Source organism: Erinaceus europaeus, chromosome 2 (assembly GCF_950295315.1).
Source record: "Erinaceus europaeus chromosome 2, mEriEur2.1, whole genome shotgun sequence".
In the NCBI taxonomy this organism is placed as follows: Eukaryota; Metazoa; Chordata; class Mammalia; order Eulipotyphla; family Erinaceidae; genus Erinaceus; species Erinaceus europaeus.
Genome location: NC_080163.1, coordinates 16,172,115 through 16,186,218, shown reverse-complemented (window position 1 = coordinate 16,186,218; position 14,104 = coordinate 16,172,115). Strand labels below are relative to the sequence as shown.

General features: G+C 45.7%; 1 protein-coding gene across 1 annotated transcript in view; it reads right to left on the bottom strand.

Moving 5' to 3' along the window:
* The window catches only part of KCNN2 (potassium calcium-activated channel subfamily N member 2), a 191,658-nt gene that overhangs the window by 175,643 nt on the left and 1,911 nt on the right, over positions 1-14,104 (bottom strand). The window contains exon 2 of the mRNA XM_060177160.1: positions 13,709-13,804. Coding sequence (XP_060033143.1) covers positions 13,709-13,804 — 96 coding nt within the window. The remainder of the gene's footprint in view (positions 1-13,708; positions 13,805-14,104) is intronic.

Here is a 14,104-nt window from a genome sequence, read left to right as displayed (position 1 = left end):
TCCCCACCTACAGAGGGAAAGCTTCACAAGGGTGAAGCAGAGCTGCAGGTGTCTCTCTGTTTCTCTCCCTTTCAATCACTCCCTTCCCTGTCCATTTCTGGCTGTCTCCAATAAATAAATAAAGATAATTTTCAATAATTAAAAAAAGAAAAAATAATAATGTTTCTCAAAGCCCAGACAGGCTGGGCTCCAATTCCTCCCCTTCTACCCCAACACCCCCCAAAATAACTAACAATTACCAGCAGCTGACATATAAGTAGCCCCTCCACAGCCAAGCCAGGCAGAGTGCCCACCTGGCTGTAGTATATAGACTAACTCCCCTTAATCCTCCTTAAAGCCCACGAGAGCCCCCCACAGTGCCCCCCGCCCCATGGCTCAGACAGCACATCGCAAATACAGCGAGATGGAGTCACTTGTCCAGGGGTGCTCAGCTAATGAGTGGTGGAGCTGGGTTTGAGCCCAGACTCAGGGACTCCAGGGGCAGGGAGAAGCCACCAGGCGGTATGACTACAGGCAGTAAACATCCCACAGGTGACTGTGGCTGCTCTGCCCCCTGGAGAAAAAGTGGAGAGAGAGAAACACAAGTAGGAAGCGACTGGTGGATCCAAGACGGACTTCTCATGTCCCATTCATGGAACCAGGACGCTCACTGCGATCATCAGACACTGGACACTGTGTTACCCTTCGTGACAAACCCGGGCTGACAGTCATTCACACCCAAGACCACAAGCAAAGGGGAAGGCATCAGAGGCAGAGAGGCAAATGGCCTGATGGTCCAGTACTCAGCAGGCAGATCCCTTCATAGGGCCAAGAGATTCCAGAAAAGAAGTGTCCAGAGAGAGTTTAAGGAAGAGATATGCAAATAATTCTGAAAGGGGGAGGAACACTACAGACTTTGAAGGACACTAATCTAATTAAGTGGAGAGTGGAAAGGGAGAATGTATCGGAACTGAAAAAAAAAATCTAATGGCACAAAGAAATCGGCAGAAAGTCACATAAAGAGAGATCTCAAATGCACTGACATAGAAACAAACAAAGCAAAAAACAAAGACCACAGCCTCCTATTTGCAATAGATTCCAACTGAGACCATGGTTATCTCAGGAGCCCGGGAAGTGGCACAATGGATAAAGCATTGAACTCTCAAACATCAGCTCCCGAGGTCGATCCCCAGTATCCCATGTGCTAGGGTGACTGATGCTCTCTTAACATGAGCAAAGTAATGCAGGCCAGGCAGTGGTGGGCCTGATTGAGTGTCTATGTTACAATGTGTGAGGACTGGGTTCAAGCCCTTGGCCTCCACCCACAGGGGAAAAAGCTTCACAAGTGGTCAAAAGAGCAGCAGCCCTCTCCCTCTCCCTCTCCCTCTCCCTCTCCCTCTCCCTCTCCTTCTCCCTCTCCCTCCCTCTCTTCCTCTCCCTCTCCCTCCCTCTCTCCCTCTCCCTCCCTCTCTCCCTCTCCCTCTCCTTCTCCCTCTCATTCTCTCTCTACCACTCTCTCTTCTCTCTCTTTCCTTCCCTCTGGATTTCTGTTTCTAGCCAATAAATAATGAAAAAAATAATAAACAGAGTAATATTCTCTCTTCTTCTCTCTTTTCTTTCAGGGTTACTGCTGGGGCTCAGTGCCAGCACTATGAATCCACTGCTCCAGGAGACCTTTTTATTTATTTTTTTTAATTGGATGAGACAAAGAGAAATTGAGAGAGGAGGGAGAAATAGTGAGGGAGAAAGAAGAGACACTTGCAGACCTGCTTCACCACTCGTGAAGTGTCTCTGCTGCTGGTGGGGAACCTGGAGCTAAAACCCAGATTCTTGAGCAGGTCCTTGTGCTTCATACCATGTGTATTTAACCCAGTGTGCCACCGCCAAGTCCACTTCTCTCTCTCTACCTCTGTCATAAATAAATCAATAAGCCTTAAAATACAAACAGGGGCTAGGCGGTAGTGCAGTGGGTAAAGCGCACACGGTACAAAGCACTAGGACCTGCACAAGGACCACATTAAGGACCCCGGTTTGAGCCCCCAGCTCCCCACCTGCAGGGGGGGGCGGTCACTTCGCAAGCAGTGAAGCAGGTCTGCAGGTGTATTTCTCTCCCCCTCTGTCTTCCCCTCCCCTCTCCATTTCTCTCTGTCCTATCCAACAACAACAACAGCAATAACAACCACAACAAGTGCAACAAAATGGGAAAAATAGCCTCCAGTAGCAGTGGATTTGTAGTGCAGGCACCAAGCCCCAGCAATAACCCTGGAGGCAAAATAAATAAATAAATAAATAAATAACAAAAAAGAACAATTATCTCTGGCCAGTGGGTTAAACTGCTGCTCTTTTTACACTTTGCTATTCCTATGTTCTGTAATCTTCTGTGACTTCATTTAAAGAGAAGCTGTGGACTTTATAACTGAGAGAGAAAAAGGAAGCTTTTCAGAGGAAAGGCTCAGGAAACTACTGGACAGTGTCCGTTCAGCTGGGAGATACGGGTTTCGAGCAAGAACCCTTTGGTGTTCCTGACATTCCCGAAAGGGAGACTCATGATGGGCTAGCTGTCAGGGTTCCCGGCGCTGCCTTTACTTGAAAGTCTGTGGCAAATGCCACCCTGATCAAAGCAGATGGCTCAGGGCACAAAAGGCTGTGTTACACTGGGCTAAGTGCACATAGTAAGAAGCTCAAGGGTCTGTGTAAGGAAGGGTACTAGCTCCTCACCTGTAGGGGTGGGGGGTGGGGGGGTGGTCACTTCACAAGTAGTGAAGCAGGTCTGCAGGTATCTATCTTTCTCTCCTCCTTTCTATCTTCCCCAATCCCTCTCAATTTCTCTCTGTCTTATCCAATAGAACTGGAGAAAAAAAAAAAAAAAAAAAAAACCAGTATTCATAGTACAGGCAGGCACTGAGTCACAGCAGTAAGCCTGGAGGCAAAAAAAAAAAAAAAAAAGAAAGAAAGAAAATGGGGTGGGGGGGCACGCTGCAAGTCTGATCAGGAATCCCCCCAGAACCCAGGCAAGGGACTGAGCCAGCATGGGAATGGCCCTGCGAATCTGGGAAAGGGGTAGTGATTTATCTGCTTGAATCTGCACTCTGGCTTCTCTGCCTCTCGCAACTGCTTGTCAAGAGCAGCAATGACCTTGAGCTTGCTGAATCCAAAAGGAATTCCTGTCCCCTCAAAATTCAGGGCTGAACCACAGGGGCTAGCAAATGGTTCATTTGGGATGGTGTGTGTGTGTGTGTGTGTGTGTGTGTGTGTGCGTGCGCGCATGTGTGTGTGTGTGTATGTGTTAGCCATGATGAGTCTCTGGGTTCAAGCCCCAGTACCAAAGGGAGTGTTAAGGACAGCACTTGGGCCAGCTGTCCTTGGGTTGATGTGTGTGTGTATGTGTGTGTGGGGGGGGCTGCCTTGGTGGTTTCTCTATTTTCTGCTTGTCTCTTCCTAAAGAAGGCAAAAAACCAAACAAACAAACAACAACAACAAAAAAAAAAAACAGAAAGACAGACAAACAAGTAGGGGAGAAAAGGAACAGGGGGTGGGAAGAGGTTGGGGTGGGAAGGGGAGGACACGGGATTTCCCAGCATTCAATCCCCAGCCCTGTGGCCTCTCAGAATGTTCCTTTACTCAGGGACACAGTGCACTCTCATCTCCTCCCTCACTCTTCCCCTGCCCCCCCGCAACCCCTCGCATTCACAGACTCCACTCTGCTCTCACGGTAGGGGTAAGGGGTGGAATTGGCAAAGGACTCCTTGTTCTCTCTGCACCATCCACTCCCCTGGACCCAGAGAACAGCCACTGCCTCCCAGGGTGCTCCTCTGCACCCACAATCATCTTCTCTCTCAGCCCTCCCCAGCCTTGCCCTTATCACAATCCAGGACTTAGTCTGTACTTGACTAGAGAATGTCAGGTCTACAAGGAAAAGGCCTTCCTGTGCTAGTCCTCATGAGAGCCCTGATGTCCCCCAAACTCTGTAAGTGGCAGTTATGGGAGGAACAAAACTAGACTCTGGCCGGTGAAATGGTTCACTTGGATAGTGTGTTGCTTTGTCATGCGCATGACCCAGGCTCAAGCCTGACTTCCAACACATTGAAGTGCTGTGCTCTCTCTCGCTCTCTTTGAACATTTAAAAAAAAATTTATATTTATTTATTTATTCTCTTTTGTTGCCCTTGTTGTTTCATTGTTGTAGTAATTATTATTGATGTCATTGTTGTTGGATAGGACAGAGAGAAATGGAGAGAGGAAGGGAAGACAGAGAGGGGGAGAGAAAGACAGACACCTGCAGACCTGCTTCACCGCCTATGAAGCGATTCCCCTGTAGGTGGGGAGCTGGGGGCTCGAACCGGGATCCTTATGCCGGTGCTTTGTGCCACTTGACTCCCTCTTTTAACATTTTTATTTGTTTTTTATTGGATAGAGACATAGAGAAATTGAGAGGGGAGGGAGAGATAGAGAGGAGAAAGAGACAAAGACACCTGCAGCCTTACTTCACCACTCATGAAGCTTTCCTCCTGCAGGTGGGGACGAGGGGCTTGAACCTAGGATCCTGTGCACTGTAATGTGTATGCCTAACCAAGGGTGCTACGGCCTCGCCCCTGCCTCTCTACCTCTCCACCTGAAAAAATAAAAAGATAAAATTAAGAGGTTAATTGTGGCCATGGAGCAGAGAACCTTGTACTGTCCAAGTGAGAGGCACAGATGAGGGTGGGTCCAAGCAGGAAGTTGGGGGCCACTCGGTCAAGATGGCAGAGAGTCCCCATGCTGGGTGGAATATGAGGCCAAGGTCACAACCCAGGCCACCTCCACACAATCTCTGGAGTCCTTATGAAGTGTCATGCTGGACTGGGTGGTGGGACACCTGGCTGAGCGCATGAACAAAGACCCGGGTTCCAGCCCTTGGTCCCCATGTGCAGGGGGAAAGCTTCACAAGCAGTGAAGCAGGGCTGTGGGTGTCTATCTTTTTCTCACCCTCTCCATCTCCCTGAACCCAACTTCTCTCTGTTCTATCAGATTAAATAATGAATAATTTTGTAAGTGTCACATTAAAAGTGCATTCCCAAAGAAGCAAGCACCACCCTACTTCCCAATGAGCAGAAGTCCCCCTAACCCTACTCCCCCCCAAAAAAAATAAACCACAGAACATCCTGAAACTTCAACAAAAAACAACTGTCCTTGGCATGATCCCTGCCAGTCTAGCCAGATGCGGCTGGGGACAATGACAGCTCAGTGTGTGTGTGTGTGTGTGTGTGTGTGTGTGTGTGTGTGTGTGTGTGTGTGTGTGTGTGTAGGGGGGTCTCACTGTCCAAGCCTTGCGACAGGAGTCCCACAAGCATGTTGGGGTGGGGAAACCCTCTTGCTTTGGGAGCAAAAGTTCCAATTGTGATTCTGCTCTGTAAGCACACCAGGTCGGCTTTATTTAGCACCACATCCATCAATAATGCAGAGCGCTTGACACAGGCAGGCGGGGAGGGAGTCGGCCTGAGTGATTACCTTACTACCTGAGACGTCAGGCCAAGGAACTGAGAGTCTTCTTACAGAGGCAAAAGCAGCCGATAACACAGGGAGATGACAAGAGTTGACTGGCACACAAGGAAGTGGTTCAGGCCGATTCCCACCTGTCAGACTACCTTCCAGAAGCTCAGGGGCAGCTGGTACTTCTCAGTGACCTCAGATACAGAGCAGACACCGAGAGCCCCAGCTCAGGCTCAGGCACTGCCCTTCTGCCCTCTGACTTTCTGCCAGCTTCACCAGCTGCCTCCATGCTATTTCCAGGAGATGGGAAGCGGGGAGGAAGAAGAAAAGAAAGAAAAAGAGAGGGTGGGGCGGTAGTGCACCAGGTTAAGTGCACATAGTATGAAGCGCAAGCACCTGTGCAAGGATCCGGGTTTGAGCACTCAGCTCTGCACCTGCAGGAGGGTTGCTTCACAAGCAGGTGTCTGTCTTTCTCTCTCCCTCGCTGTTTTCCCCTACTCTCTCAATTTCTCTCTGCCCTATCCAAAAAGAAAATAAATAAGAAATAAATGGCCACAGGAGCAGTGGATTCACAGTGTAGGAACTGAACCCCAGTGATAATCTTGGAGGCAATAAATAAATAAATAAATGAATAAATGAATAAAAATAGGGAGTCCGGCAGTAACGCAGCAGGTTACACGCACATGGCACAAAGTGCAAGGACCAGCATAAGGATTCTGGTTCCAGCCCCCAGCTCCCCACTTGCAGGGGGGTCGCTTCACAAGCGGTGAAGCAGGTCTGCAAGTGTCTTTCTCTCCCCTTCTCAAGTCTTCCCCATCTCTCTCCATTTCTGTCTGTCCTATCCAACAACAATGACCTCAATAACCAGAACAATAATAACTACCACAACAATGAAAAAACAACAAGGGAAAATAAATAAACACATATTTTTTTTAAAAAATTTAAAACGTTAATAAAAAATAAATAAATAAAATAAAAATAAAAGAAAGAAAGAAGGAAGGAAGGAAGGGAAAGAAAAGGAGGAAAAAGAAAGCCTGGCAATTAATGGCTTGTGATGGCATCTTGACAAGGACTATTGAATTTGTCAGCAGATTAGCTAATGTATCACTAGATATTACAAAACACTACAAAATAGGTCCACGGGGCCAGGAGCTCTGCTGAAAAACAGTCCCCCCTCCACTCCAAACATAAAACCAAAACAACAACAAAAGTCAGAAAGATAAAAACAAGTTTAGACTTTACAGAGCCAGATAACTAAAACAAAGTCAGAAAATTGAAGACTTCCTGTGGTCAGTGCAGTGGGAAGACAAAGTGTGGAGAAGCAGAGCCCAGGAACTCTTTGGTCCTGCCTGAGGTGGTGTGGGAAATGCCTTTCTGTATAAAACATAAACTTCCACCGGTGGCCTGGGAGGCAATGCTGGGGATAGGGCACCACACCCCTTGGTGTGAGGCCCTGAGTTCCATTCCTGGTGTGGCATATGCCAGATTGAAGGGCTAGTTCCCTCTGAGTTTCTCTCCCACTCATGGAGAGACCACCCCATAAAAATAGAAATAAATAACTAGGGAAAGATAAAGACAATCTAGGGGATATGGACCCACCTGCCAATGTCCATGGTCAGTGGAGAAGCAGTTACTGAAGCCAGACCTCCCACCTTCTGCACCCCACAAAGAGTTTTGGTCCATACTCGTAGAGGGATAAAGAATAGGGACGTTTCCAATGGAGGGGAGGAAATACGGAACTCTGGTGGTGGGAATTATATAGAATTGTACCCCTCTTATCCCACAATCCTGTTAATCATTTTTAACTCACTAGTAAAATAAAATATACTGTTAAAAAAAAACATTGTGAAAAAATAAAATAAACTGTAAAACACTGTAAAAATAGAAATGAATAAAATGCAAAGTTGCAGAGCCAGGCGGTGGCGCAGCGGGTTAAGTGCACATGGCGGAAAGAGCAGGGGACCAGCATCAGGATCACGATTCAAGTCCCCAGCTCCCCATCGGCAGGGAGTTCGCTTCACAGGCAGTGAAGCAGGTCTGCAGGTGTCTGTCTTTCTCTTCCTCTCTCTCTGCCTTCTCCTCCTCTCTCGATTTCTCTCTGTCCTATCCAACAACAATGACAGCAATAAAAACAACAATAATAACAATGATGACAATAAGTGCAACAAAAAGGAAAAATATATAAATAAATAAATAAACAAACAAACATGCAAAGTTCTTTGGACGGAGCCATCTGACAACTGCCTATTTACCACACGGAGCAATTTACCACATGGAGCAACTCACATTATATACCAAGTGTCTAAGAACGGGCACTGTTGGGATTGCCAGTGCAGGCAACAGCAAGCTTGGGAGAGTCGACTTGCTTGACAAGAGAGCACCAACCATGCAGCCAGAGAACGGAGCCTTTGCATAGCTGCTCACAAACAAGGGGCGAGGTCTCTACATGCCAACAAGGAAAGACCTCCAAAATAGGGTAACGGGGCAAGGTCCTGCCTGTGTATGTCCATAAACACATCCAGACACCCCGTTTGAAAATTCTGAAGTAACTGAAAGACCTTAAAGTGGAGTGCCTGCCCTCTCTCTCTCTCTCTCCCTCTCCCTCTCCCTCTCCCTCTCCCTCTCCCTCTCTCTCTCTCTCTCAGTAGGACTGAGAGAGTCTGTCACGTTTTTTTTAAACTCCTCTGAGCTGTCTGGCTTATCTTGACTAAGGGTGTGCATTATTGTACTACTGATGGAAAAACAACATGATAGGAATATTGTGTTAATGGTGGGAGGTTGTAATGTTGATGCTCGATCTGTTGCCTTGCCTGACAGTAAAAGCTTGTGCTGCACAGGACTAGGTAAGTGAACTTTTTTTCTGGTTTCTGCAGGGCAGGCAACCAAGCCAGTCATCAGCTCACTGTCCTCGTTTCCCATCCAGCCTAGATAGGTCCACAGGGTCCCTGTCACTCACATCTCACTAATCTGTGCAACTTCAATGGGTGAATGATGGGAACTATGAAGTCCTGGCCCCTCAGATATTCAGACCTCTAGTGCCCATCTCCAGAAAGCTAAGTTGAAAGAGAAAGACTAAAAAAAAAAAAAGAAAAGAAAGAAAGAGAAAGAGTAGGGACTGGGGGGACAGAATAAAATGGTCCTAAAAAAAAAAAAAAAGACTTTCATGTCTGAAGTCCCAGGTTCAATTCCTAGCACCTCTAGTTGTGCAATGCTCTGATCTTTCTCTCCCTGTGTATCTCTCATTGGAATAAATAAAGGAAATAATTTTAAAAAGAAAGAGATAAGCATGCCTCCACTGCCAAAGGAACCAAAGAAGATCTGAGGGCTTTCCCCTAATCCTATTTTGTATCACAGGATATCACTACCCAAACAAAAATGTTGTCAAGATCAAAGTGTAATACATGCTGTCCATTCAAATCCCAAGAGAACCAGAAAGATCAGTCAACAGAGGACACACATGAATTTCCCAACTCAGAATCTGGTATTTGCCTATCTCAGAAGACTAATCAAAGCTTCCCATCCCAATCTGTCTCCTCGAGAGACAACCGAGTGCACTGAAGTTGATAAGAAGAGGTGAAATCTACATCCCAGTCTTTTGAAACTGAAGATCTGAAAGAGCTGTGAACTTCTGTATGTACTCACTCCCTCAGAGTGATCTCTGCAAAGCCTCAGAGGAGAGAAGAAGCCAAGAGAAAAGTCTTTTAAAGAAAGAAAGAATGAGGGGACTGGTGGTGGCACACCAGGTTAAGCACATATAGTAAGAAACATAAGGAACCTGGCTCGAGACCCACCTGTCCCCATCCTGACTCCCTATCTGTGGGGGGTCACTTCACAAATAGTGAAGCAGGTCTATAGGTGTCTATCTCTCTCTCCTCCTCTCTATCTTCCCCTCCTCTCTCAATGTCTCTGTCCTATCCAATAAAATTGAAAAAAATGGCCACCAGGAGCAATGGATTTGTAGTACAGGCACAGAGACCCAGTAATAACCTTGGAGGCAAAAAAAAAAAAAAAAAAAGGAAATAAATTTTAAAAAGGTACAACAGCAAAATGGTTACTAAAAAAAAAAGCTAACATCAACTTTGCTAGTAAAGGGTCTCTAATAAACCTGATTTTATATAAGCTTTCTGACAAAATTTAAAAATACATATGAAAAAAAATGAAAGGGATATAAGAAGTCAGTGCAATGAATAAACTATGGCCACCTGTGCTGAGCTGTCTGTGGTCCTGAAAAATGACACCAAAGCTGAGTGGCTGCAGCTCTGTTCTTGCAAAAGTCCACACACACCCCCCACCCCCACCCATGCACTCTCTCATGCAAGCCTTCCATTTTTGCCAGAGTGTGGATAAACATTTTATGAAAGGTCACGCTGGCTGGCTGGTTTTCCAAGGTTCTCCACAGAAATGTCAGGGTCTCCCCAAACTTTGTTAATCAGTTCTGGGGAACAAGGAGCCAGATTGTTGACTATCAAATTGTGTATTCCTGGAGACAGGGAGAACTTGTTCCTTATGCCAGAAACCCACACTTGCTAGTTCTCTCGAGCCAATCACGATTCTAATATGCTAAAGAGGAAAGGGGTGAGGGGAGAAGAAGATCTGTCATTTTAGACTATATTCCACAGCTACATTTTAGACTATATCTTACTATATTCTACATGTGCTCAGGACATGCTCGGAATGGGAGCTAAAACCGCTGACGTTTTCTCCTTCACTCAAAAATGATCCACCCCATCTATTTGGAAGCCTCTACAATACATGGAGAAGGAAGCCTCCCTCGATTTGAGACTGGTGGAAGAAAGAAGGAGATCGCCTACAGCAGGGACAAGAGGATGCAACCCATGATTTCCTACACACAATTCCAGAAGCCCCTGTGCTTGGCTTCCTGGAGTTTCGAGAGTGAAATATTTCAGCCTCCTGACACACTAGTCTCTGGGCAAATTAGACTATCTCTACTTTTTTTTTTTCTGACTTGGGGAGATCTCCACATTTATTTGATTTTTTTTTCCATTTTGTGTACTTTTGGGAAATATCTCCCTAGCCTTTCCACTGAGGAAGGAATCTCTCTAAATGAAATACTAAGGATAAATGCTACATCTTCTACACTCTACCCTGATCCAATTTTCTAATCCTATTCCCACCTCCCCAGACAATACTTTTAGCCCACCTGCATGTTAGCTGTGAGGCTCAGGGAAAAATCAGTAAAGGCATGGACCCCTTGGAATATATCTAAAGACTTTCTAATGTCTTTCAACATGAAGACCCCAAATTTCATCTGCTCTGTTCTTACGTTTAGCTTTCTTATTATTAAACTATTTGTTCTGCTTTATATCTTACTGCTTTTCAGTCACCAAGTTGCAGATGCTACCATAACGCCAACCTCACTTCCCTGAACAGATGACCTCATCAATGTGTCCTGGAATGCCACCTCCCCAAAGCCCTACTCCATTAGGGGAAGATAGACTCAGGATGGAGATATGGATTGGCCTGTCAGTGCCTAGGTTCAGCAGAGAAACAATTACAGAAGCCAGACCTCCCACCTTCTGCACCCTATTACAGATCTTTGGTCCATATTCCGAGGGATAAAGAATAGGGACACTCCCAATGGAGGGGAGGGGATACAGAAGACTGGTGGTGGGAACTGTATCCCTCTTATCCCACAATCGTGTCAATCATTACTAAATCACTAATAAAAAAAATTAAATTAAAAAAAAGCTAAATAAAAAAAAAAAGCTACACCCTAAACCAATGAACAACAGCTCCAAGCATCTCGTAAGTGTGACTGGTTTACAGAAACTATGTATTGGGTGGAGGGTAGATAGCATAATGGTTATGCAAAGAGGCTTTCATACCTGAGGCTTGAACATCCCAGGTTCAATCTCCCACACCACCATGAGCTAGAACTGAACAGTGTTCTGGTAAAAAAAAAAAAAAAAAAAAAAAAACCCGAAGTATCATTTATGACCCAACTGAAAATCTGAGCATTCTGTGATGTTTCTACTGCTCCAGCAGTAGGGAATTTTCTGCATCAGTCTTTGGGGGCCAAAGGATGCCTTCATTTTTCTCACCCATGTTTATATGCTCGTCAATGGCTCTATGAAGTCATATTAAAGAAAATCTCCGAAATGAGTGGAATTCTTGCCAACATGAAATAAACTAGAAAAAAAAAAACTTTATACAGGTTTCAAGAGTTCCAAAACAGTATCTAAAATAGCAACAAGAGCAGCATGTAACTGAAACGTGGCAATTCCTGTCAGGCTCCTATATGGTTTGGTTGGATTTTTTTAATCTCCAATAATTCTCAGTGTTTCTGAGAAAACACTTAAGTCTGGATGTTAATACCTTCAAATGTCCTTCCCCTGGATGCCTACTTAGCTATGTGCTTTTCAGGGAAAAAAAAACAAACAGAAAAAACTGATGTTCAACAGTCATAATAATAACAACAACAGTAGAAACAGCAAGGTTTCTTTCAAGAGGCAAAAGCAAAGTCACTCTAATGCCCAAGCCACAAAATAAACAAATAAACACATCAAGACTGACTCAGTTTTTAAAAACACCGAGGAAGCTTTTAACAGTATTTGTGTGTTTAATCCCATCCAATGTCCAGCTCTTTACTTGAGAGGGAAGCCTGGGGTCTGTGAGCAGGTGGTCATAGCATCCATGAGGCAGGAAGCATTTTGGGCAAAAAGGTAAGGAACAGAGCCAAGGCTCTTCTTGTCTCGCTGAGGGGTCAGAAAAGACACACACTTCCTGAAGTTCCTCTTTATAAGCTGAATTTGACCCCCTTTGTTCCTTCCAGCTCTCAGGATCTACACTTCAAACCCAAAGGAGAATGCACACTCATTACACTGAAGTTACAGCGTAGTCTCCCTGGAAGGTGAATGAAAGAATGGCGGAAGCCCACAGTACCAGAGACTGAATTAAAGCCAGGCCTCTGGAGGTGGCTAACATTTCAGAGTACCACTGTGTGTCTGCATTGCTCTGCCGAAGACGCAGTCTGATCTTTTACCTCTCAAGAGTCTGACTCTTTCTAGTTCTCATTTTCTGACCTCATTCCTTCAAAATAACTTCCCCCCACACCTCCTAGCCTTTTGTAAATTAAAAAAAAAGACAATGAGGTCACATCTCTTTCGGAGTCACGGGCATCTTAATTTTCTGTGGGCAACAGTCAAAATTGGCTGGTCCCATTTGTAGCACATTTGCTAATGAATAGCTTCAAATTAATGCTGAGACATTCAACTAGCAAGTTCTCTGCAATGCTTTGAATCCAAAGGCAACTTCTAAAGGGAAGGTTTGCTAAAACTGACTAAAGCTGAGGGTTTGCTGGGACACCCAATGCCTAACAAATCGCCCCCCACCCCAGCCCCCCGGCAAATCAGAAAATGCATTCCAGTCTGAGTTCTCAACTGGAAGATCTGCACCCCTCTTGTAATTTTTGGAAACTGTAGTGATTTTAATTCACAGTGTTAACAAGCCTCCGACTATAGACTACAGCAAAGGAAATAGCTCCAAAGGTGACCGTTGAGTTCTATCCCCCAGGACTTTGAAATTGTGACTAACAGCCAAATCTAACAACACAGTTCCTGGCTGCAGAGAACCAAATAAACACTCTTCTAAAGAGACAGCTTACAAGAGCAGCTAGCATCCATGGTTTTCCAGTGATATTTTAAAAACCAATGTCACCATCCTCATTAAGGATTTACCCTACCACCAGGCAAACAGACTGTATTCGAAACTTGCAGCAGACTCTTTTACTTAATTTTATTTTTTTTAATAGTAAGGGCTATGGAAAGGACTAGAACTTTCCATGTATCTTCTTTGTACACATTTGCTAGGAATCTCAGGAACCCGATCCCTCTACTCCATTACAGAAGGTGACAGAGAGAGAGAGAGAGATAGAGAATCTTAGTGATGTCCCCCACAGAGCACACAAGAAAACACATCCATCCTAGTCATTGAGAACCAGCGCCTCCTTAGCCTGAAGAATAAATTGCTGACAGGGAAATGTGTTTCCTACTTTAAGAAGAGACGGGAGAGACCTTTGGGGTTGAGAAAATACACCCCTAACATGCTACACTGTTTGCTTTGAACTTGGGGAGCAGGTCAGGTGCTCCCAGTTGGGTCCAGCCTGTATCTTCTTAACCTCAAGCAAGGACACCATGGTTTGGGGAAGCATCAGCTGCCTGTGTTACTCCAGCTCCAGGAGGGCAGGCTGGAGGGAGGCCTCCAGGCTGTGGGCCATTCATAAACAACAGGACCTAAATTACCTGTATTTCCCTGGCGTGATACACGATGATCAGACCGAGCAGGATGATCGTAGAGAGACTGATAAGGCATTTCAGAGCTAAGGAATACAGCGACGCCTGCAAGACAGGTCACAGACAGAAGCACTGTTAGGAAAGCAGCACTTTTTTTTTTTTTTTCAGATCAGAAAGGGTCACTCAGTCCCCAGCAAGTGGACAGGAACTCCCAGGAAAAGCGGGTTGGCCTGATGTGTGTGTGTGTGTGTGGGGGGGGGGGGGGTCTGTCTTGGGTTTGCAGTGGGCCAGACCTCCTGGGCTGCTGTAAGGGCAGAGCCAGGAGGGGAGAAAGCCAGGAAAGCCGGGCAGAGCTGAGGGAAGTGCAGGCAGCCTGTTCTGCACCCTCTCCCTCCAGCTCAGCTC